Below are 24,146 nucleotides of genomic sequence, written 5' to 3'. Positions count from 1 at the left end.
ACTTCTGGACGACAATGGAAGAAACTATCAGAAAAATTCCTGCACATAGAGTCAAAATAATACTGGGAGACTTCAACGCCAAACTCGGAAAAGAAAAGATATACAGACATATCACAGGAAAACATACTCCACACAAGGACACCAACAAAAACGGAAAACATCTGATAGACTTTTGCAAAAGCCACGACCTCGCCATTATGTCAACAAAATTCAAGAAACCAACACGAAAACTTACCACATGGAAATTCCTCAGCGGAAAGCAAGAACTACAAATCGACCACGTAATAGTGCAGAAAGACTCACAAAAAGAAATTTTGAACATAGACACCCGTAAAGGCTACTTCGACTCAGACCACCACCTACTACAGATCAGGATTCGTCTTTTGCCCAAGAAAAAGCTCCAGAAGAACAAAATTGTTAGACCAGATCCAGAATACGTCACTTTAAACCAGACACAAATATTACACAAAATTAAAATGGAGAAAACGACAGACTGGACACAACTTTCACGAAGAATCCGAGAGGCCATGAAACTAGCACAAGCACCACGAACACGGAAACACCGTTGGTGGGACCACACATGTGACCAAGCTATTGACCACGAATCACTGCATGGAAAAAATTTAGTAGCCATAAATCCCAAGAGAATTGGATGAACTTCTTGAAAACACAGAAGCAATCAAGCAAAATCATTCGCAGTGAAAAACGACAGTATGACAAACGGCGACTGACAGAGATCGAATCGGACTTCATGAAGAACAATACAAGAAACTTCTACAGAACGTTCAGAGAAAATATGACTGGATATCAAGCACCCAACTTGTGCTTCAGAAGACCGGATGGAACCCTAGAAACCAACACCAGAAACAATTGTGACATTCTGGCAAAGTACTTTGAAAAACTGCTCAACACGGACCCCCTCCCCCCCCCCCCCCCCCCCATGGAAGAAATGATGACAGAAACGAGCACATACAATCCAGATAGTGAACCTCCAACTCTAGAAGAAGTTAAAGAAATAATAAAGTCACTCAAGAATCGTAGAGCACCAGGAGAAGATGGCATCATCGCGGAAATCTGGAAGTTGCAAGACCCAGAACTCACCAAAGACATCCACAGGATCTTGGAAGACATCTGGAAGACCATGAAAATTCCTGGCGACTGGAAAACTGCCCTGATACACCCACTACACAAAAAAGGTGACAAGACTGACCCGAACAACTACAGAGGAATATCCCTACTACCGGTCACATACAAGATCCTCTCTAAAGCTTTACTGAACAGACTAGAATGCCAAACCGATCACTTGATTGGAGAATACCAAGCAGGCTTCCGTAAAGGGCGGTCTTGTGCGGAACAAATTTGGAACCTGAAAATGATTTTACAACACAAACAGAACCTGATCATTACCTTTGTTGACTTCAAAAAGGCGTACGACTCTATCGACCGGAAAACTCTCTTCAAAATTCTAGCAGAATACAAAGTAGACAACAAAACACGGGCTATCATAGAGCAAACTTTAACCAAGACGACCTCCAAAGTAAAGTTCTGTGGGGAACTATCAGAGCCCTTTGAAATTCGCACAGGTGTCCGACAAGGCGATGGCCTCTCACCTCTCCTTTTCAATCTGGTGTTAGATAAGGTTATAAAAGAACGGGAAACATCACAACAGGGGATAACCTTAGGAAACCTACAGATTAAATGCCTGGCTTTTGCAGACGATTTGGCGATTGTCACGAAAGGTATAAAGGAAACAAAAGACGCTATTGAAAAACTGCACGAAATCGCTTCCAAAACTGGACTACAGATCTCTTACGAAAAGACACAGTTTATGAGCACAAAGAAACTCTCATCTCTGAACACAAAGTATGGCACGATTTACAAAACGGCAAACTTCAAATACCTCGGTGAAACACTACAAATGAGTGGACATAACAGACACTCAAACGAAGAAAGAAAGACTAAACTGGACAAGGCATACAAAGTAGTGTGGAATCATTACAACAAGAAGTCTATCTAACAAAAAGCCAAATTACGCCATTACGACACGGTGGTGCTCCCCGAGGCACTATATGCAGCAGAGACCACACTAATCCTAGGGCATACACGTATCAGACAATTAGAAAAAGTAGAACGGAAAATACTTAGGAAAATATTTGGCGCAACTAACAACAATGGAATATGGATCAAGAAACCTACAGAGGAACTGTACAAACATACGGAGACAATCACAGAAAAGATTAGAAAACGCAGACTACAATTCTATGGACACCTATACAGAATGCCATCACACAGGCTGACCAAACAGATCTTTGACTGGGTAACCACTAGAAACAACAAATGGGTGGCAGAGGTAGAAAACGACCTGAACCAGCTCAACATAACAGCAGACACAATAAACGACAGAATAAAGTTCAGAAACATCATTAAGAAAAGTAAACTACATGAGATACAATGCGACAAACGAACAGGCATAAAATGGACCGAAGAACGCAAGCAAGATCACAGCCAGAAGATGAAAGAAATATGGGCAACCAAAAAGGCAATCAAGATGAAGCCGAAGACACAAAGCCGACAAGAAGCATGGACAGAGGACCGGAAACAGAAACACAGCGAGCGAATGAGGGAAGTTTGGGCGGCAAGGAAGGCAGCAAAAGGAACTGGCCATGTAGTTTAGTCCAAATGCGCTCTTTAAGGGCAAAACACCAACAATAATAATAATATATATATATATATATATATATATATATATATATATATATAATGATGACTTTTGAACATTATTAAGATAAATACATTGTTTGTTCTCTATCAAAATCTTTCATTTGCTAACTATGCCTATCAGTAGTTAAGTGCCTTCAGTAGTTAGAATCTTTTATTTAGCTGGCAGTATTGGCGCTTGCTGTATTGCAGTAGTTCGAGTAACGAAGATTTTTGTGAGGTAAGTAATTCATGAAAGGTATAGGTTATTGTTAGTCATGGCCATTATTGAAAGTCAGATTGCGTTGCGCTAAAAATATTGTGTGTCAGTTTAGTGTTGATCAGAATAAGTAAAGAGCGAAATGTCTGAGTACGTTTAGTTCTGCTCAGCTGTTTGAAAATCAGATAACGTAAGGGGTTTACCAGCACAGTAATTCATTAATTTTTCTAGGGGGACGTTTCAACTGTACCCATGATTTCAAAACTTTTCGAAACTTTTTCTCCTTGACAGCCTCCTTAATAAGGTAAAGAAAGAAAAAAAGTGTTTCGGCTAACACGTTTTCCCTGTTCGTTACGTAAAACTGCAGCATCAGACATGAAGTTTTAATTTATTACTTCTTTACTATCAACTCATTTCACGACATATTTTTGCATATAACACTGAATGTACCTGCAAAATTATATCCACTGTACGAGATATAGTTCAGACCACATGAGGTCGTTAACACTGAGATGCTTCATAATGTAGTTTTTCTAAATGCGGAGTCCAAATTGCCCAGATTACAGTCATCCAGTGTTTGATAATGAGAGCAGTTAGTGACATTCAGTAAACTGAATTGTAAAGTAACCAAACGCTGGAAGCTGCTTTATGCATGGGTTGAAAGGCGGACGGGAGGGGAGAGTTACTGGTCTTGTCTGAGTCATTACAGGCGACAATTAGCTGTGAATACAATTCTTCGGTCGATATCCGCCGATCAGAACGGATGGGTTGATCGAGACGTTGTTCATTATGAGAGATGGCACGTGACCATGATCGATTGGGGCGTGTGTCATGCACGTTCTTTTCATCTCTACTGAAACGCAGAATCTATCGTCTCACATTACTAACTTCTACTCTATCGTCTCCATATAATCCTAGCAAGCGTCGATAGATTTCAATTAGTGCTGTTAATTCAGAAGTGAGAACGTCAGAAGTTGGGACGTCCACAAGATGGGAAAAATAGAAGTGGTCCAGAAAATACTAGGGCTTATTCTCTTTTCGACCTCCGATCAGTCGTAAAATTAAAACCACACTGAAACTCGTTTAAGCTCTACGCAGGTGTGTCGGGCAGTGTCTCTAGTATGGCCGACCATCGCATCACGTTGCACTTTTCAGTTCCAGTGCACAATGAGCACGCAAAGGGGTCTAGACAGTAGTGTCTCCCGCCAAATGTGAAATGCTCATGAGGGGTTTCAACTGATTTCGTGGAACCCCGCAAAACGTACTTCTCATGCTTTTCATTCTTCACGACAATTCTCGGCTGGACACTGCAGACACTACTGCGGCGTTTTCGGTGGGAAGTGTTTGATTACTCACCATACAGCCTGGAGTTGGCTCCCTCTGATTTTCATCTCTTCGCTCACACGAACAGCTGGCTATGAGGACAGCATTTTGGCACAAATGGCGAGATGAAAACCGGTAGGGAATTGGCGGAAATCAAGGCGAAAATGACGAGGGCATTGAAGACTTGGTACCACACTATGACATATATCTAAGTCGGAGTGGCGACCGTGTTTAGAAGTAGCTGAAAGGTGTAGCTAAATTGTACAGGGCGGCAGCCAGCCAAGAAATATTTTGGCGAATTTGTTTAAAAAATTTCTTTCAGAGACCCAGTCAAATCTTTACAAGTTTTCTCCCAGAGCAACTTCGGCTACGTCTATGTGACACAAGTTGCTTGCCTGTCAGAATCGAGACAGTTCAGTCCGTTTAAAGCTGCTGACAAGAGATGCCTTGAGCCCTCTGCTGAACCCGGTAGCGAATTCACGCCATCGGTTTCTGCCAATCGCGTGCGTGGGATACAGGTCACCTGTGTGGACGCTGTAGGATTCTGCAGCGCAGAACACAGTTGTCTCTCTCTCTTGTGATCCAGATTTTGAGCAGAAGAGGCGTCTTTCTTGGGAGGCAGGGTCTCTGGCTCTGCGCCCTGTTGATCGTCCTCCAACACAACATGAAGCGCCTTCTCTTCCGTTGTCCACTTGTTTAGTTGTTCGTCCTCCTAGGCTAGCCTCAACTGACTAACTTCCTCCCTAGCCGTGTCCCCTGTATACCGTACATTGAAATATATTCCCTTTATTTTACCTAATTTTCTGTTTTGTCATGTAATTCCAGCCCGGGATGCCCACTCATTAGTTCTGACCACTCTACCTCCTATACATTGTCATCGTAAGCCGGATGCAAAAATCTTCTCCTCTCCCCTGCACACGTACAAAAAGTCAGAAATGAAACATTTTTTTACTTTCACTGTAATTTCCATTTGTGAGTGATCGGAGGTTAAAAGAAAAAGTAGCTCTCACATCTCGTGTACCTTAAGACAGGCAGCCTCTCTTACTTGGGGCGGATGATGATTTGCCTGTCTTAAGTTACTTTAAGTTTTTCTTGAGCCAGTTTTATTTTGCCCGTTCTGGCACCAAGATGTCAGACGCCGTTTTGGAAAGCTCTTCTGCTAATGCTATCTGTCACACTACAATAAAATCAATAGCACATTAACGGGAAGATTCAAAATTTAGTATTACACATACTCTGATTCCGATGCTCAAAGTCAACAAAAACAAAATAAAAACAAAATGGAAATATTAGTTTCGGAACAGCCATCATATTTTAATTATCTTAACCATAGATCGAGAAAATAATTTGGTTTTACTATTATTCATAGCTTCTTATTTCTTTAACTGTAACTAAAATCTGTACTAATAAGTCCTCTCTACTGTCTACCATAAGATGTACGAGTATGTCGTTATTTCAGTTTCTTGCCAGATAATCGAACAATGGTACTAGTTACTACCCACACTGAGATGGTCTAGATACATAAAAATAAATAAATTAGCTACTACCATCTCTCCTTTTCTCCCACATCCCTGGGCAAATGTAAATAAACAATGCTGCAGTCTTCAGTCTGAAGCCTGGTTTGACGAAGCTCTCTAGAAATTGATATCTGTGCGGGTCCCGTCATCTCATCCGCATTGAACCTGCTTGCTGTGTTCAAGCCTTGCTTTCCCTCTGCAATTTTAACACCCTACACTCCCCCCCCCCCACCCCCTCCCCCACCCATTATTCTTCAGCGTTCTTTCCTTCCACAAGGGTTTCACTTCCATATAACGCCACTCTCCAGACAAATACTTTCAGAAAATATTCCATAACATATAAATTTACAGAGGATTTCAATTAATAATCAGAAAACCTTCTCCATTTTAAATCCGCTTTACTTCTGCCTTTACCAGTTATTTTGCTGCAGTAGTACCAAACTTGTCTTTTTCCTCTTGGGTCGCATTACTCAAAACAATCCCCTCAGCATCACTATGCTTATTCCGACAACACACGAGTACCCATGTTTTACTGTTGTTGATAGTCATTTTAGAACTTTTATTCCAGATGCTGTTCTATCTGTTCTATTCAACTGATCCTTCAGAATTTCCGTCAACATTATCAAAGTGTCTTAATTACATAAGGAAAAAGTCAGTTAAAAGAACAGAAAACAATGAAGATAATTCAGCTGTTGATTTGATCCAGATTTAATTTCAAAATTTCTGTAGCGGCCTCTGTTTTCATGTAACAATGATTTTCGTAAATTCTTACGATAACTATGTATTAAATACATCTCACAAAGTGACTCTCGCAACAAGTCTTCCAATATATATATATATATATATATATATATATATATATATATATATATATATATTACCTCAGGGAGTCACACCTAGTGATACGTGGCTGGCGACCACGGGGCCCCGAGCTGAGTCCTGGCATTGCTTCCACTTACTTATGCCAGGCTCCTCACTCTTATCTTTCCTATCTGGCCACCCTCGGCCAGCTCTTGTTCTTTTCCGACCCTGACGCTATTAGGTTTCGAGGGCTAGGGGTCTTTCATTTTCCAACCTATACTTCTCATGCAGCGTCTGACCCGGAGCGGGCGGCTGCAAAAGGCGTCTGTATCCCATGTTAGGGGCAGCCTCCAGAACTGCGGAAGGCAACGGAATACCACCGCAGATTATCTTCCCTGCATAATGCAGTCTCCATTTTATGCACAAAAATGGCTTCCTCTCATGTTAAATCAGTGTCCGGAGGTAAAATAGTCCCCCATTCGGATCTCCGGGGGGGACAACTTGAAAGGAGGCAAAAAATCAAAACGAGAATTGGTACCTGGAATGTCAGAACTCTGCTACAAGCAGGAAAACTAGAAAACCTTAAAAGAGAGATGGAAAAGAATCATATGGACCTCGTAGGAGTTGCTGAAGTAAGATGGAATGGACATGGAGAGTTGCAGTCAGATGAATATGTATTCTACTACTCAGGAGGAGAAATAAAAGGAATTAATGGAGTAGGAATGATTATGACAAAGGAATTGGCTAAATGTGTGGAATATGTAGAGTATGCAAATGACCGGGTTATTGGTGTAAGGCTGAAAGGAGCACAAAAAGATTTACTGATTGTCCACGTGTATATGCCAACTTCAGAACATGATGACCAAATTGTAGAGGAAACGTACAATGTAATAGAGAGAATAATGGACGAAAATAAAAAATGCTGCAAAATAGTAATGGGAGACTGGAACGCCATTGTGGGAGAGAGAAACATAGTAGGCAGTCATGGTCTTGGAAAGAGAAATGACAGAGGTGAATGGTTAATTGACTTCTGCAGGGAAAGGCAGTTGATAGTGGCAAACACATGGTTCAAGAACCATAAGAGGAGGCTCTACACTTGGAAATCACCAGGGGATAAATATAGAAACCAAATCGATTTTATACTGGTAGAAGAAAGATACAGGAATGGAATCAAGAAGGTGCACACATTACCAGGTGCAGATATTAATAGTGATCACAACTTACTTATGGCAGAAATAGAAATAAGAATGAAAAAACTGAAAAAGGCGACAATGGTGAAGAAATGGGATCTAGAGAAGATAAGGTCCAACAAAGAACAAATTGCAGAAATGCTGTCTCGGGACTTTCTAAACACATTACGAGACAAAGAAGCACCTGATAATGCCAACGAGTACTGGAATATGCTGAAAGAAGGAATCATTAAAGCAGGACAGCAAAATATAGGATATGTAAAAGGGAAAAGGTCAAAAAAAACCATGGGTCACACAAGAAATGATTTCCAAGATGGAGGAGAGAAGAAAATTGAAAAACAAGAACACTGAAGATGCAAGAAAGATATACCGAAGGTTAAATAACGAACTGCGAAGAGAAACAGAGCAGGCTAGGAAAAAATGGCTAAAAGAGGAATGTGATGAAATTGAAGAATTGGACAGGAAAGGAAGATACGACTTACTATACAACAGAGTAAAGACTATGACATGGGAACAAAACAGAGCAGGAAGTGCTACTATGGAAATTTTGAGTAAAGACGAAGAGGTAGTGTATAAAGATCGTGACGATGTCCTCCAGAGATGGGAAGAATATATAAAAGAGCTATATGACACAAATAGCAAACCAGAAACTCTGGAACTTGAATCACACAACAGTGTAAGTGATGAAGAGAAAGGACCGACCATCATAATGGAAGAAGTAAAGTCTGCTATTGCTGCAATGAAAAATGGCAAAGCAGTAGGTACAGATACAATACCGGGAGAAATACTAAAATGCTTGAACCACAATGGAATAAGAGAAATATTGAGGTTATGTAATAAAATATATGACAGTGGTGAATGGCCTGAGGACTTTTTGACAACAGTAATGATTCCATTGCCGAAAAAACAAGGAACCAAGAAATGCAGCGAGCACAGGACAATCAGCCTCATTTCACATGCAGCCAAAGTGATGTTAAGAATAATTAATAAAAGACTTGAAAAAGTAATAGAGGAGAATCTCGGCGAGGAGCAGTTTGGCTTTAGACGGAATACGGGCACCAGAGATGCAATAGGGCTCCTACGAATCTTAGGAGAAAGGTTTATTGAAAAAGGAAGAGACCTATATATGTGCTTCATCGATTTAGAAAAAGCATTTGACAATGTGGTTTGGGACAAGCTGGCGACTATTATGAGGGAAAAGAGAGTGGACTGGAAAACCAGAAGACTTATAAACTCATTGTACCTTAATCAAAAAGTTTCAGTTAAAGTGAGAGGAGAAAGTACAAACTGGATCAGACTAGGGAAAGGAGTAAGACAAGGATGCTGTTTATCACCTACTCTTTTCAACCTGTACTTGGAAAATATGATTGACCAATGCTCATTAGATGACAAAGGAGTAGAAATTGGAGGAAGAAGAGTAGGGTGCTTGAGATTTGCTGATGACATGGTCCTTCTAGCCACAGTGGAAAAAGAATTACAGGATTTGGTGGACACCATTGCAACTAACGGAAAAAATATGGAATGAAAATTAACACAAATAAAACAAAAGTATTGGCAATAGGAGGAAATAAGGAACTAAAAATTGTGCTGAATGGAGAAAAACTAGAACAGGTGCAAAATTTTAAGTATCTTGGAAGCAGAATAGACACCGACTGGAAGTGCACCACAGAAATTAAAACAAGGATAGCAATGGCAAAAGAGGCGTTTTATAAGAAAAGGAGAATCTTCTGCAGCGGTATGGACAGAGAACTCAGAAAGAGACTCATAAAATGTCTTGTATGGAGTGTTCTTCTATATGGCGCCGAAACATGGACTATGAGGAAAAAAGACAGAGAAAGGCTGGAGGCTTTTGAGATCTGGACATGGCGGAAGATGGAAGGAATAAGTTGGATGGACAGAGTAAAAAATGAAGAGGTACTGAGAAGAGTGGGAGAGAAAAGGCAGTTACTAGATGTAATAAAGAGAAGAAAAAGAAATTGGATTGGGCATATATTAAGAAAAAATGACGGACTGATAAAAACAGTTTTAGAAGGTTATGTAGAAGGGAAAAGGAAGCGAGGAAGGAAGATATTCCAGATACTGGATGACATGATGGACGATACAACATACAGCAGCCTTAAGAAGGAAGCAATGGATCGCAGAAAATGGAGAGGCAAAGGACCTGCTAATATAGCAGATAACTGATGATGATGATATATATATATATACACACTCCTGGAAATTGAAATAAGAACACCGTGAATTCATTGTCCCAGGAAGGGGAAACTTTATTGACACATTCCTGGGGTCAGATGCATCACATGATCACACTGACAGAACCACAGGCACATAGACACAGGCAACAGAGCATGCACAATGTCGGCACTAGTACAGTGTATATCCACCTTTCGCAGCAATGCAGGCTGCTATTCTCCCATGGCGACGATCGTAGAGATGCTGGATGTAGTCCTGTGGAACGGCTTGCCATGCCATTTCCACCTGGCGCCTCAGTTGGACCAGCGTTCGTGCTGGACGTGCAGACCGCGTGAGACGACGCTTCATCCAGTCCCAAACATGCTCAATGGGGGACAGATCCGGAGATCTTGCTGGCCAGGGTAGTTGACTTACACCTTCTAGAGCACGTTGGGTGGCACGGGATACATGCGGACGTGCATTGTCCTGTTGGAACAGCAAGTTCCCTTGCCGGTCTAGGAATGGTAGAACGATGGGTTCGATGACGGTTTGGATGTACCGTGCACTATTCAGTGTCCCCTCGACGATCACCAGTGGTGTACGGCCAGTGTAGGAGATCGCTCCCCACACCATGATGCCGGGTGTTGGCCCTGTGTGCCTCGGTCGTATGCAGTCCTGATTGTGGCGCTCACCTGCACGGCGCCAAACACGCATACCAAGGCAGAAGCGACTCTCATCGCTGAAGGCGACACGTCTCCATTCGTCCCTCCATTCACGCCTGTCGCGACACCACTGGAGGCGGGCTGCACGATGTTGGGGCGTGAGCGGAAGACGGCCTAACAGTGTGCGGGACCGTAGCCCAGCTTCATGGAGACGGTTGCGAATGGTCCTCGCAGATACCCCAGGAGCAACAGTGTCCCTAATTTGCTGGGAAGTGGCGGTGCGGTCCCCTACGGCACTGCGTAGGATCCTACGGTCTTGGCGTGCATCCGTGCGTCGCTGCGGTCCGGTCCCAGGTCGACGGGCACGTGCACCTTCCGCCGACCACTGGCGACAACATCGATGTACTGTGGAGACCTCACGCCCCACGTGTTGAGCAATTCGGCGGTACGTCCACCCGGCCTCCCGCATGCCCACTATACGCCCTCGCTCAAAGTCCGTCAACTGCACATACGGTTCACGTCCACGCTGTCGCGGCATGCTACCAGTGTTAAAGACTGCGATGGAGCTCCGTATGCCACGGCAAACTGGCTGACACTGACGGTGGCGGTGCACAAATGCTGCGCAGCTAGCGCCATTCGACGGCCAACACCGCGGTTCCTGGTGTGTCCGCTGTGCCGTGCGTGTGATCATTGCTTGTACAGCCCTCTCGCAGTGTCCGGAGCAAGTATGGTGGGTCTGACACACCGGTGTCAATGTGTTCCTTTTTCCATTTCCAGGAGTATATATATATATATATATATATATATATACATACAGGATGAGCCAGTACGCACATGAATCAAAGAAATGAGTATAATTCGAAAGAAACGTGAAGCATCTTATGTAAATTATTTCCTTAACGATTAAACTGGAACATTTTGCCTCCAGAGCATCGCTTCGTAAACCTAAGCAGTAGTCGGTCAACAATTCGATACGCTATTTGCCTTGAGAACGCTTTTACATTTGAAAAATCTAGAGAAATATCTTGCATCAATGATTCTCCGTGACAAGGGGGTATCCGGAAGGAAGTCACATTCTAAGGAGACACTGATATGGGCAATTCTCCGCTGTGACATACAGGCCTTATAACAGGTGACAAATTAGAGTATTACACACTGTCCTTATTTTGAAGTGATCCCATATATTTTCATCAGACAAAAATAGCTGTGCATTGGTTCACGCTAAACATGGGAACAACAATGAACACATAACGCAGTATTTTTAAGCAGCCTCAGGAGTGTAATACAAGGCAAGAAGCATATGTGGGGTGCTCAAGTACTATCGTGGTCTACAGACTTTATTGCGTTTGTAGCACTTCTTTACAGATGGGTTAGAGTCTCGTGTTTTGCGGTTTCAGAATTAACCCTGCGCATATACAGTAAAAAGAATTTCGGCTATTTGCCGAAGGAGGAGAAATTTGTTCTTCTGCATGAACACAAAAAGCCAACCTCAAATTTCCATGAACTCAGAACAACGAGCAGTCACTTCCAACAAGTGCTGCCAAACCAAGTACATTTCGTAGAAGGAGATTTTTTTACGAACTTATGGTTATGTTTCCTTGTACATATTTCGAATACTTTTCAACGCTTAAATCTGCAGAATATTCAAGTTTATATACAGAGGAACAACCAATATGCAGTATTTCAAGGATTTCGAGAGATAAAGGACAGAATGTCACAAGAAAACTGAGCCCCATACCCAAAAACTGATTTAGTTTCAGAATTCTGCGCCCACGATTCAGCGAAGAATGCTCGTCGCTCTCTTGGGGAACGTTCTCCTCTTGACCGTGTTTCCCATAAGCATCAGGTAGTGCGACAATGAATGGTGGTGGTGGTGGTGGTTAGTGTTTAACGTCCCGTCGACAACGAGGTCATTAGAGACGGAGCGCAAGCTCGGGTTATGGAAGGATTGGGAAGGAAATCGGCCGTGCCCTTTCAAAGGAACCATCTCGGCATTCGCCTGAAACGATTTAGGGAAATCACGGAAAACCTAAATCAGGATGGCCGGAGACGGGATTGAACCGTCGTCCTCCCGAATGCGAGTCCAGTGTGCTAACCACTGCGCCACCTCGCTCGGTGCGACAATGAATAAAGAAGTCCCCAGTGAGGGAGTAGGGAGGACGTGTCAGTGTTGACCTGGCATATTTGCTGTTAGGAGGACGTACTTGATTTTCCATGCACTACTCGGAGGACGCATCGGACTCTCCGTGGGGTCTGTGATGACTTGTGCTGTTGGAAGGATCTACCTGGCTCTTAATAGTGTCAGTGTTTACATGGTAGATTTGCTGTTGGTAGGACCTACCTGGCTCTTCATGGGGTCTCTCTTGACTTGATTAATGTGCCGTTGGCAGGACCTACCTGGCTCTTCACGGGGTCTTTGCTGACTTGGTACGTGTACCGCCGGGAGGACCTACCTGGCTCTTCATGGGGTCCGTGTTGACCTGGCACATGTACTGGCCGCGGTCCTCGCGCTTCACGCCACGCAGGTTGAGGGTCCACGTGTTGAAGTCGTTGTGCGTGACGGAAAGCCGCTGGTTGTTGGTGATGACGTGCTCGTGGATGGCCAGGATGGCCTTGGTGTCGGCCTTGATCCACGCCACCTGCAACAGGTACCACACCGCGGCTACCGTAGTCGAGCGCCACACTCGTCCGCCCTGTCAACGGACTGGGCCAGCGACGTCTGCTCTGCGACCGCCGGCCACCAACCTGCAACCTTGGACTGCTGCTGCTGTCAGCAAGAGTTCCGAGGGACACAGGACTAGCCTAAACACTCTATGATACCATGCACATGTGACAGTCAGTATCTGTCTTGTCTGAAGGTATAAGCCAATTAGCAATAACTTCACAGCAGATTCAAGCTCAAGTTTCACGTCAACGTTTGTACAAGACGTTTTCAATACAAAATAACTCTGAACACAAAAATATTTTAATTTTTTCGCATACATTCACACAGCCGCGGCAGTGTACGCTAATAAGCTCAATACTAAATTCGACAGAGCGTCGTTTTGTGCAGACTCGCGGAAGTGTTTGGAGTAGCCGCCGTATTGACGACGGCCAATCAAAGCTGTGTGCAATGCGTGTGGTTGCGACTTCCAAAGATTTTTTTCTCTTATATTACAAACCAAAAAGGCCGAGATTGCATTGCACGTGGATGCAGTAATCGATGCAAACCTGGAAGTGCCTTCAAGATACGAACTCTCTATATCCGGAATTTCTGGAGAAACGTGTGCAAGTTCCACACAAGGGAGACTGGACACCATTGAATTATGGCGTCTTTTGAAACGATCATTTTGTAAAAGACAGCTGCGTGCAACTTCCAGGAACTGATAAACAGATCGTGAAAGACGACGATTTACCGAATTTATTAAGTTTGTAGCCCATTTACACACGAAAATCAGTAAGGTAAGCCAGTTATATTTGCACGAGAAATGAATGTACAAAAAGACGTGCTGCATGTAATGGAACTGACATGCGAATTTATAACAGAACTTTATCTTCATACCTGATTTACTGTAACATTAAAGCGTTTCGTTCTTTGCTTGATTTAACATCTATAACGAAGAACAACGTAAATTTTGTGCAGTTTTGTTGTCTAATGTCTAACGCTTTCAACAGATCTGTTATTTTTTCCCCTTACGTGTAGAGAGGAAATTAATTCAAATGTAATTAGATGGACAGTAAAAGAAATAACTTTTAAACGATTTATTGCCTAAATTTTACTAACCATCTGATGAGATAGTATAAAAACCTTCTCATGTCATTGCTTTCCTTTGTGTCTGTATGTTGTCGTGTCATTCAGCTTATTGAATGTGGAGATCTCTCCCTTTTACAGGTAACTGTGATGTAATGGGACAGACCTAGGCTGTAGGGAGTATTCCACCAGTTTAGGTCATTGGTGTAATTTTTGTTTCTTAATTGCGGAGAGGGCGGCGTCGACATGTTGAAAAACTAAAATTACTTTACGTTGCAGCGAGACGTGTTGTATCGAGCGGCACATGCTCTACGCTATGTTTCCTGTTTGTACAGGATAACGCAGTGCCTTGTCTAGCCTGGCTGGTCGCACCCCAGAAAAATGCTAACTGTCAATGACAAACTAATTTCAGTCGACGTATAGTTAACGATTTGTGTTCATAGAGTATTGCCGACATATGGGACATCTGTGCTACGAGAGAGTCCACAATTACTTAATACACTGCTAACCATTAAAATTGGTACACCAAGAAGAAATGCAGATGATAAACGGGTATACATTGGACAAATATATTGTACAAGAACTAACGTGTGATTACATTTTCAAGCAATCTGGGTGCATAGATCCTGAGAAATCAGTAACCACAACAATCACCTCGGGCTGTAATAACAGCCTTGATAAGCCTGGGCATTGAGTCAAACAGAGCTTGGATGCTGTTTACAGGTACAGCTGTCCATGCAGCTTCAACACGATACCACTGTTCAACAAGAGTAGTCACTGGCGTATTGTGACGAGCCTGTTGTTCGGCCACTATTGATCAGACGTTTTCAGTTGGTGAGACATCTGGAGAATGTGCTGGCCAGGGCAGCAGTCGAACATTTTCTGTATCCAGAAAGGCCCGTACAGGACCTGCAACATGCGGTCATGCATTATCCTGCTGAAATGTAGGGTTTCGCAGGGATCGAATGAAGGGTAGAGCCACGGGTCGTAACACATATGAAATGTAACGTCCACTGTTCAAAGTGTCGTCAATGCGAAAACGAGGTGACCGAGACGTATAACCAATGGCACCCCATACCATCAAGCTGGACGATACACCAGTATGGTGGTGACGAATACCCGCTTCCAATGAGCGTTCACCGCGATGTCGCCAAACACGGATGCGACCATCATGATGCTGTAAACAGAACCTGCATTCGTCCGAAAAAATGACGTTTTGCCATTCTTGTAACCAGGTTTGTCGTTGAGTACACCATCGCAGGCGCTCTTGTCTGCGATGCAGCGTCAAGGAAAACCGCAGCCATGGTCTCCGAGCTGATAGTCCATGCTGCTGCAAACGTCGTCGAACTGTTCGTGCAGATGGTTGTTGTCTTGCAAACGTCCCCGTCTGTTGACTCAGGGATCGAGACGTGGCTGCACGATCCGTTGCAGTCATGCGAATAAGATGGCTGTCATCTCGACTGCTAGTGATACGAGGCCGTTGGGATCCAGCACGGCGTTCCGTATTACCCTCCCGAACCCACTGATTCCATATTCTGCTAACAGTCATTGGATCTCGACCAACGCGAGCATCAATGTCGCGATACGATAAATCGCACTAGCGATAGGCTACAATCCGACCTTTATCAAAGTCGGAAACGTAATGGTACGAATTTCTCCTCCTTACACGAGGCATCACAACAACGTTTCACCAGGCAACGCCTGTCAACTGCTGCTTGTGTATGAGAAATCGGTTGGAAACTTTCCTCATGTCAGCAAGTTGTAGGTGTCGCCACCGGCGCCAACCTTGTGTGACAAGTACTGTATTTTGTATTTGATGAAATTTAGTGTACAATAAAAAATTGTTTTCATCACAATGTAGTATCGCTACCTAAAACTACCTGTAAAATGAAAATATCTGCCGTATCTGGTAATTTCGTTTTTTATGGGCAACTGCTCTATCGATTAACGTATAGGATGATTTTTTCCACCGTGTACAAACTCTAGTGATTGATGAGTGGACACAACAAAAAAGATCTACTGAACGTATGTCCGGAAACGCATGGTTTCCACGCTAGCGACCATTTATTCAGTAATACTTTGGTGCAGAGACTGCGGTCTAATACGCTTTGTACCACGCAGCCACAGTTACAATATGCGTGGTTTCCTCCTAGAGGACGGTACTGTTCCTCATACGACATGCCCTAGCGCCTTCTCCTGCCACAGTAATTGGTAATCTTGCGCCCGATTTACTTCTCCTGCTGACTCACATTGTAGTGGATGCGATACAGCATTGCACACAATGATTCCGTGTTGGAATCGAGAGTTTGCCGTGTTTACTTATGGAAGGGCAAATGCCAACGGGAGGCGGGCAGTAAGTTTATATCAGGAGAGCCGGCCGCGGTGGCCGAGCGGTTCTAGGCGCTTCATTCCGGAACCACGCGACTGCCACGGTCGCAGGTTCGAATCCTACTTCGGGCATGGATGTGTTTGATATCCTTAGGTTAGTTACGTTTAAGTAATTCTATGTTTTAGGGGACTGCTGACCTCAGACGCTAAGTCCCATAGTGCTCAGAGCCATTTGAATCATTTTGTATCAGGAGCCCTATCCCCGCCGGCCGACAACAACCACAGCATTCAATGTTTGCAACGGTGTGTTTGTCTGAGACACTGTCGTTTCAGGAAGCAGGACGTCATGAAGGACGTACACGAAAGTTTCTGACACCAGACTTGTATGAAAATGTGATTAACACTCTGGAAGGCGACCACTGTGTCAGTACCAAGCAGTGCCCCGCAAGTACAGGGTAAGCCAGCGACCGTATGGAACATTCTCCATGACAACTGTTACTACCCTTACCACTTTCAGAGTGTGCACGGCTTACTACCTATAGACTTTCCACGTCGGGGGTGGTATCTTCAAATTTCATAAAAGTCATGTGTGCGATAGTAAGCTGACGCCGCACATTATGATGACAGCGAATCACCAGCATCGGAGCAACCGGAATGGGTGGGCGGGAATAACTGGCAACCGTATTTTGGGACCAGCCTTCCTTCCACGTCACCTTACAGGCCGGAACTATCGGCGTTTCTTCCGGGTGACTTTGCCTCCCCTGCTGGAAGAAGTGCGTTTGATGACTCGAAGGGTTATGTGACTGCTACATGATGGTCCTCCCGCCCACTTCGCCGTTAACTTCCGGACGCATCTCAGTCGTGTCTTCCCTGGTCGATGGAACGGACGACGGGGTCCAGTTGCATGGCCTGCACGTTCACCGGATCTCAACCCGTGCGATTTGTGGTTATGGGGCTATCTCAAAAGTATCGTGTATGCAGAGCCCTTTCCAGATGTTGAGACACTGGAGCCGTGCATTCATGTTGGCTTCGATACTTATTGCAACTATGGCTGCATGGTACAGCGCACATTAGACCGCAGTCTCTCTAATAATGTGTAATGAATAAATGGTTTCTTGCAAGGAAACTACGAATTTTCAGACATACGTTTATTAGACACTTTTTGTTCCGTAGCCTCTCATCGATCAGCCCCTAGAGTTTGTACACTGTGGAAAAATTAAACCTCTATATAGAATGACCTAAAATTGTTGCGACGAACTTCGAGGGATTGTAGAGGGTGTCTTGAGGAACAAATCGAGGATGGGAACCCGTAACCGGAAACGTCATCCAACGACGCTACAGATCACTGAAGTTACAGGCACCACCGCCTGACGCAAGGCAATCCCTTCGACCGCGAACGTGACTTCGCAGGCTGACGGATCTTAGCGGGAACGTCTCGCAGTGTCGTTCGTTATTCAGTGATCGCGAATGATTGGAAAAAATAGCCAGTGGAGCTCTAGCTGCTGCGTGCACACGCCTCGTCTCCTATGAAAGCGATGGTCCGTTGCCTAGGAGGACGACGGTTGTGGACATTGGTTTCCATTTACTTTTCTATTGTATACCGAAAAACATTGAAGCTCTTCCATGGAAGTCTTTGTCCGAAACCGTCTTCACTGAGGCAACAGAGCATCGCATTTATAGGGGGCAAGGCCTTTCTACGCAGCAGCTAGCTTCATCTTCTCCACTGGCGATCGTGGCAATCAGTCGCAATCACTGAACAGCAAACAACATTGCGAGACGTACCGCCAACGATCCGTCATCGTAAGAAGTCACGTTTGCTGCCGAAGGGGTAGCCTAGCAACTTCAGTGCTCGGTAGCTTCGTTGGATGACGTTTCCGGACATACGTTTCTATCCTTCATTTGTTCCTCAAGACACCCTCTACAACCCTTAGACGTTTGTCGCAACATTTCTGGGACGCACGGCATAATTTTTCTCTGTTAACGTTCTTACTTAAATTGTTGAAATCAAATAACTTGCGACAGCTAAATCAAAACTAGGATAATGGAAGAAAGCTTTCATTGCTTCAATAAACGAGAGTATAGAACGCATCTTCGCAGCATTAAATTAATTACTAAATCACCTTCAGTGGCGTGATCTTCTTACGTTATTATATAGAGAAGGTCATAAAAAATTCTCTTTTAGTATTACAGCTATTGCCCAAAAGAATACTTAGTTTTCTGTTAACAGTAATAATGCGGTTTCTTACAATTTTATTTTTCTACATTTACCTCTGCATCTCACTGAATTAGTACGATAACGTCGAACTCCTTTCTGACTGTGTACCATGATGTTTCGAGACACTTGTTGCATAATATGAAGGCTTCACACCGTACTGAGTACTCGGAGATAATGAACAATTCTATAAATCTATTCACTTGCCTAGTGCTACGAACCTAATATCATGTTCACTTTTTCGTCTTCAAGTTTTAACGAGCTCGGGCGTACTCAGAACAAATTATGGACATACGTGATGATGCAAAGTTGTGTAGCAAAAATTGTTTCACCTCATTATCCTGTATATAGATGAGATAACCACTGCATGCTGTGAGAACTCCTGTATCGCATACATCATAATGACAGTATACAATATCTGCCGAATGAAGTAATTAATGGAGGGATGGATTATGTCAGGGGATTCTCATTTTCATGAACCGTCTCTAGGATTTCACTGGATCATCGAAACAAGGAAGGCTGGCTTTGACACCTGAAACATCCTTACGAACAGAATAATATGCTTGACTATAGAATTTTTTGAACATTTAATTGTACCAGGAGACATACTGTGCCTTTTGAGTGCCTGCAAGAACTACTCAAAAATAAAAAAAGGCTTCGCGACTTCCATGCAACATCGGACAATGGCATGATTTCCACGTGCAAACGAGTATTCATGGATTACCCAAGAGAAACGATTGGCGGGCGTCCGGATGATATGATACTACTCGAGACACGCTATCTAGCTCTCTTTGAGTGCCACTAGTCCGTTACAAGAGGGGTAATTACCAAGGTCTCAATGAGTGGCAGTGAATGAGGATGCTCATACACTCCTGGAAATGGAAAAAAGAACACATTGACACCGGTGTGTCAGACCCACCATACTTGCTCCGGACACTGCGAGAGGGCTGTACAAGCAATGATCACACGCACGGCACAGCGGACACACCAGGAACCGCGGTGTTGGCCGTCGAATGGCGCTAGCTGCGCAGCATTTGTGCACCGCCGCCGTCAGTGTCAGCCAGTTTGCCGTGGCATACGGAGCTCCATCGCAGTCTTTAACACTGGTAGCATGCCGCGACAGCGTGGACGTGAACCGTATGTGCAGTTGACGGACTTTGAGCGAGGGCGTATAGTGGGCATGCGGGAGGCCGGGTGGACGTACCGCCGAATTGCTCAACACGTGGGGAGTGAGGTCTCCACAGTACATCGATGTTGTCGCCAGTGGTCGGCGGAAGGTGCACGTGCCCGTCGACCTGGGACCGGACCGCAGCGACGCACGGATGCACGCCAAGACCGTAGGATCCTACGCAGTGCCGTAGGGGACCGCACCGCCACTTCCCAGCAAATTAGGGACACTGTTGCTCCTGGGGTATCGGCGAGGACCATTCGCAACCGTCTCCATGAAGCTGGGCTACGGTCCCGCACACCGTTAGGCCGTCTTCCGCTCACGCCCCAACATCGTGCAGCCCGCCTCCATTGGTGTCGCGACAGGCGTGAATGGAGGGACGAATGGAGACGTGTCGTCTTCAGCGATGAGAGTCGCTTCTGCCTTGGTGACAATGATGGTCGTATGCGTGTTTGGCGCCGTGCAGGTGAGCGCCACAATTAAGACTGCATACGACCGAGGCACACAGGGCCAACACCCGGCATCATGGTGTGGGGAGCGATCTCCTACACTGGCCGTACACCACTGGTGATCGTCGAGGGGACACTGAATAGTGCACGGTACATCCAAACCGTCATCGAACCCATCGTTCTACCATTCCTAGACCGGCAAGGGAACTTGCTGTTCCAACAGGACAATGCACGTCCGCATGTATCCCGTGCCACCCAACGTGCTCTAGAAGGTGTAAGTCAACTACCCTGGCCAGCAAGATCTCCGGATCTGTCCCCCATTGAGCATGTTTGGGACTGGATGAAGCGTCGTCTCACGCGGTCTGCACGTCCAGCACGAACGCTGGTCCAACTGAGGCGCCAGGTGTAAATGGCATGGCAAGCCGTTCCACAGGACTACATCCAGCATCTCTACGATCGTCTCCATGGGAGAATAGCAGCCTGCATTGCTGCGAAAGGTGGATATACACTGTACTAGTGCCGACATTGTGCATGCTCTGTTGCCTGTGTCTATGTGCCTGTGGTTCTGTCAGTGTGATCATGTGATGTATCTGACCCCAGGAATGTGTCAATAAAGTTTCCCCTTCCTGGGACAATGAATTCACGGTGTTCTTATTTCAATTTCCAGGAGTGTAGTTTAAAACACGTGCACCACAGGAAAAAATGGGTTCAAATTTCCAAGCGACCGTCCTGATGTAATTTCTCTCTTCCATTAGCCATAATGCATGTTGGGTTTGTTAAATCAATTGACCGATTTTCACCCCACACCCTTGTAGTACAGAGGCCAGGACACTGAACTCGCATTATGGAGATCGACAGATTTAGGTTTTCCGTAATGTCCCTAAATCGGGCAAATGCTGGAGTGGTTCCTCTAAAGGGCACTGTTTATTTCCTACCCCATTCTTCCCCAATCCGAGTTTGTACTCCGTCTCTAATGACCTCGTTATCGACGGTACGTTAAGGTCTATCTTTCCTTCCTTCCTTCCTTCTTTCAAATGAGCAAGCATCCAAGCGCAAATGTGATTTCGATATCCGCCAGGGAGTTAAGCTCGCACAGTCCTTCAATCAAGGGAAATTGCTGCTCAATGGAGAGAGATGGGGGAGAGAAGGATTTTCAAACATTTCAACCAACTACACTGCTTTCCCTGGCTTGGAAACCTACTTTGTATTCCAGAATTCCTCGCAGTTCATGTTAGAAACGTACAATTGATATTTGGTATGGGACACTCTATCAGTCTGCTGCTTAAAGTGTTTATGTAAATATGGGATATAAACATGTAAGAGGTGATAACCATAACTTACGAGAACCAATTCCTCGGCTATCTTGGAAGAGACAAAGATGAAAATGAGGGGTGATTTCTGATATTTTTCCGGCCAAATTCAACCGAAGCTAAAAAAGTGAGAGAAAATTTCTAAACAATGGCTCAGGTAGCATTAACCCTGTCCCTCTGGTTTTTCACAAGAGAGAGAACAGAATTCCACACAGAATTTAGTAACTTCTGGCGTCGGTTGTTTTTGGTTGTGTGGTTGCGCTATTGTTTACAGGGCGTGTGTGTGTGTGTGTGTGTGTGTGTGTGTTATCTTTCCGGAATTTCTCTCCAAACCAAGGTTCTAAATCCACTAGCACAGCGCTTTCCTGCTGCAAATTTACAGGGGGTCACCTGTCGAAATATCGGTGGTTCTTGACGACGTCACCCGCCTTCATTCCCGGTTAAGTTATTTGAACAGAAAGGTTTCGAGTTTACTGAAGGTACACGATTCCATCCTTAGGGGGTTTCGGCTACTGACTTCATCATCGTCGAGTGCTGTGAGTAATCATGCTATGTGTGCTGCAAACTGCATGCACTCCAGGTAGCGAACACAAAAAAAAAAAAAAAAAAAATGGTTCAAATGGCTCTGAGCACTATGGGACTCAACTGCTGTGGTCATCAGTCCCCTAGAACTTAGAACTACTTAAACCTAACTAACCTAAGGACATCACACACATCCATGCCCGAGGCAGGATTCGAACCTGCGACCGTAGCGGTCACGCGGTTCCAGACTGTAGCGCCTAGAACCGTACGGCCACTCAGGCCGGCGAACACAACAAGAGAATTCTGTTTTGAGACCAGAAAGCTGGAGTAGAGCGACTGGAATCTGAGTAGTTTCAATGAGAATTTGGCGCACCGATGGTGTACATTTAAATTCTGAGACATGCAGAGAAGATAGGCCCAGAACCAAGAAAGCCGAATATGACTTTGACATTATTTACCGCCCCACACTCTCCCTCCACAGAACACTCCATTATTATCTATTTCTTGATTCCTCATGATGCGTCTATACAGGTTATTCCATCTTTTAGTCGCACTCAGTCAATAAGCTATCTTCTCTTCAATTCGACTTGTATCTTTACGCTAGTTAGTCGATCTACCCATCCAGTCTTCAACTTTCTTCCGTAAAACCACAATTCATAACACTGTAATCTCAACTTGTCTGAGTTGTTTGTTGTCTACCTTTCAGTTTCAAACAGGACAACGATGCAGACAATTTCTCGCAGAAAAGACCTCGTATCAAATTTACATTAATAATTAACAGTTTCTGTACGTCAGTTAAATATTTATTGATACTACCTCTCTGTATTTTACATCCTCTTTCATTCGGCCAGTGTCAGTTACTTTGCTGTCGAATACCAAAAAGGAAACATTCACCCGTTGCTGTGTTTCATTTCCTGATCTAATTTCGGCTACATTCTGATACTCATTACACTTTTGTTGATGTTCATCTTAGACGCTCTTTTCAAAACACTGTCCATTCTGTTAAACTGATCTTCCAAGTTTTTTACCGTCTCTGACAGAATTACAGTATCATCAGCAAATCTCGAAGTTTATATTTCTGCACCGTGGACTCTTCTGTCCCAAATTTCTCCTTATTTTCTTTACTACTTGCTCTATGTACAGATTAAATAACGTGGGGGGATATTGTGCAACTATATCTGATTTCCTTCTCTACTAAAGCTTTGTTTTCATGTTCTTCGACTCTTAAAAACAGAAGACTGCTTTCTGTATAAGTTATTTTATTCCAGATAACTTCAGCCGTTGAATTTGGCACTCACCTCAGACGGTTATGTGCTACGGGTATATGCTTCCCTAAAATGTACGAAAGCACACCAGACTGAATACGTCACCTTTTCCTCGTTTGGGTGCACGCACTCTCCATCACTACTGTAATTGCGCAGGCGGTGTGTTCCATTTCGGCCGTAACAAGCACCTACACCGTCTAGCTGGGACAGCATTGTATTGTCTAGATAACAGTCCTGTCGCTGTCGAGTGCAGGCTCTAAGCAGATAGCGCCTCACTCGCTAGGCGTTCGCCGCCCACGACGTAGCTTCCACGGTCGACACATCGCCTCAGCACGGTAAGTACTGCTTCCAGTCTCTTCCACCTCCAGCCATTGTTGGACCTGTTATGTGACTGCTACAGACTACAGAGGCTTTCACACTGTTCCACACAGTCCATTTGAAGTCGCACTGAATTGCTCAGATGCGCGGTTAATGTCTTTTTACTAGCGGTAATTGCGTTGCAGCGTATAGGTAGCATCGTTAAATAGTGTACTTACGGTATCTACCAGCGCATGGTCTAGATCTCACTTTTCCTGAGCAA

At 44.4% G+C, this 24,146-nt stretch overlaps 2 protein-coding genes across 2 annotated transcripts in view; one reads left to right on the top strand and one right to left on the bottom strand.

Annotated features, from left to right (window-relative positions):
* LOC126484656 (lachesin-like) overlaps positions 1–24,146 on the bottom strand; it is a 555,382-nt gene that overhangs the window by 527,901 nt on the left and 3,335 nt on the right. Inside the window, exon 2 of the mRNA XM_050108247.1 lies at positions 13,036–13,221. Coding sequence (XP_049964204.1) covers positions 13,036–13,221 — 186 coding nt within the window. The remainder of the gene's footprint in view (positions 1–13,035; positions 13,222–24,146) is intronic.
* LOC126484203 (UDP-glucosyltransferase 2-like) overlaps positions 23,826–24,146 on the top strand; it is a 61,398-nt gene continuing 61,077 nt past the window's right edge. The window contains exon 1 of the mRNA XM_050107616.1: positions 23,826–23,901. The gene's annotated coding sequence lies outside the window, so the exon portion shown is untranslated. The remainder of the gene's footprint in view (positions 23,902–24,146) is intronic.

The sequence above is a fragment of the Schistocerca serialis genome, chromosome 6 (assembly GCF_023864345.2).
Source record: "Schistocerca serialis cubense isolate TAMUIC-IGC-003099 chromosome 6, iqSchSeri2.2, whole genome shotgun sequence".
Classification (NCBI taxonomy): Eukaryota; Metazoa; Arthropoda; class Insecta; order Orthoptera; family Acrididae; genus Schistocerca; species Schistocerca serialis.
This window is presented reverse-complemented; position numbering and strand designations above follow the sequence as displayed.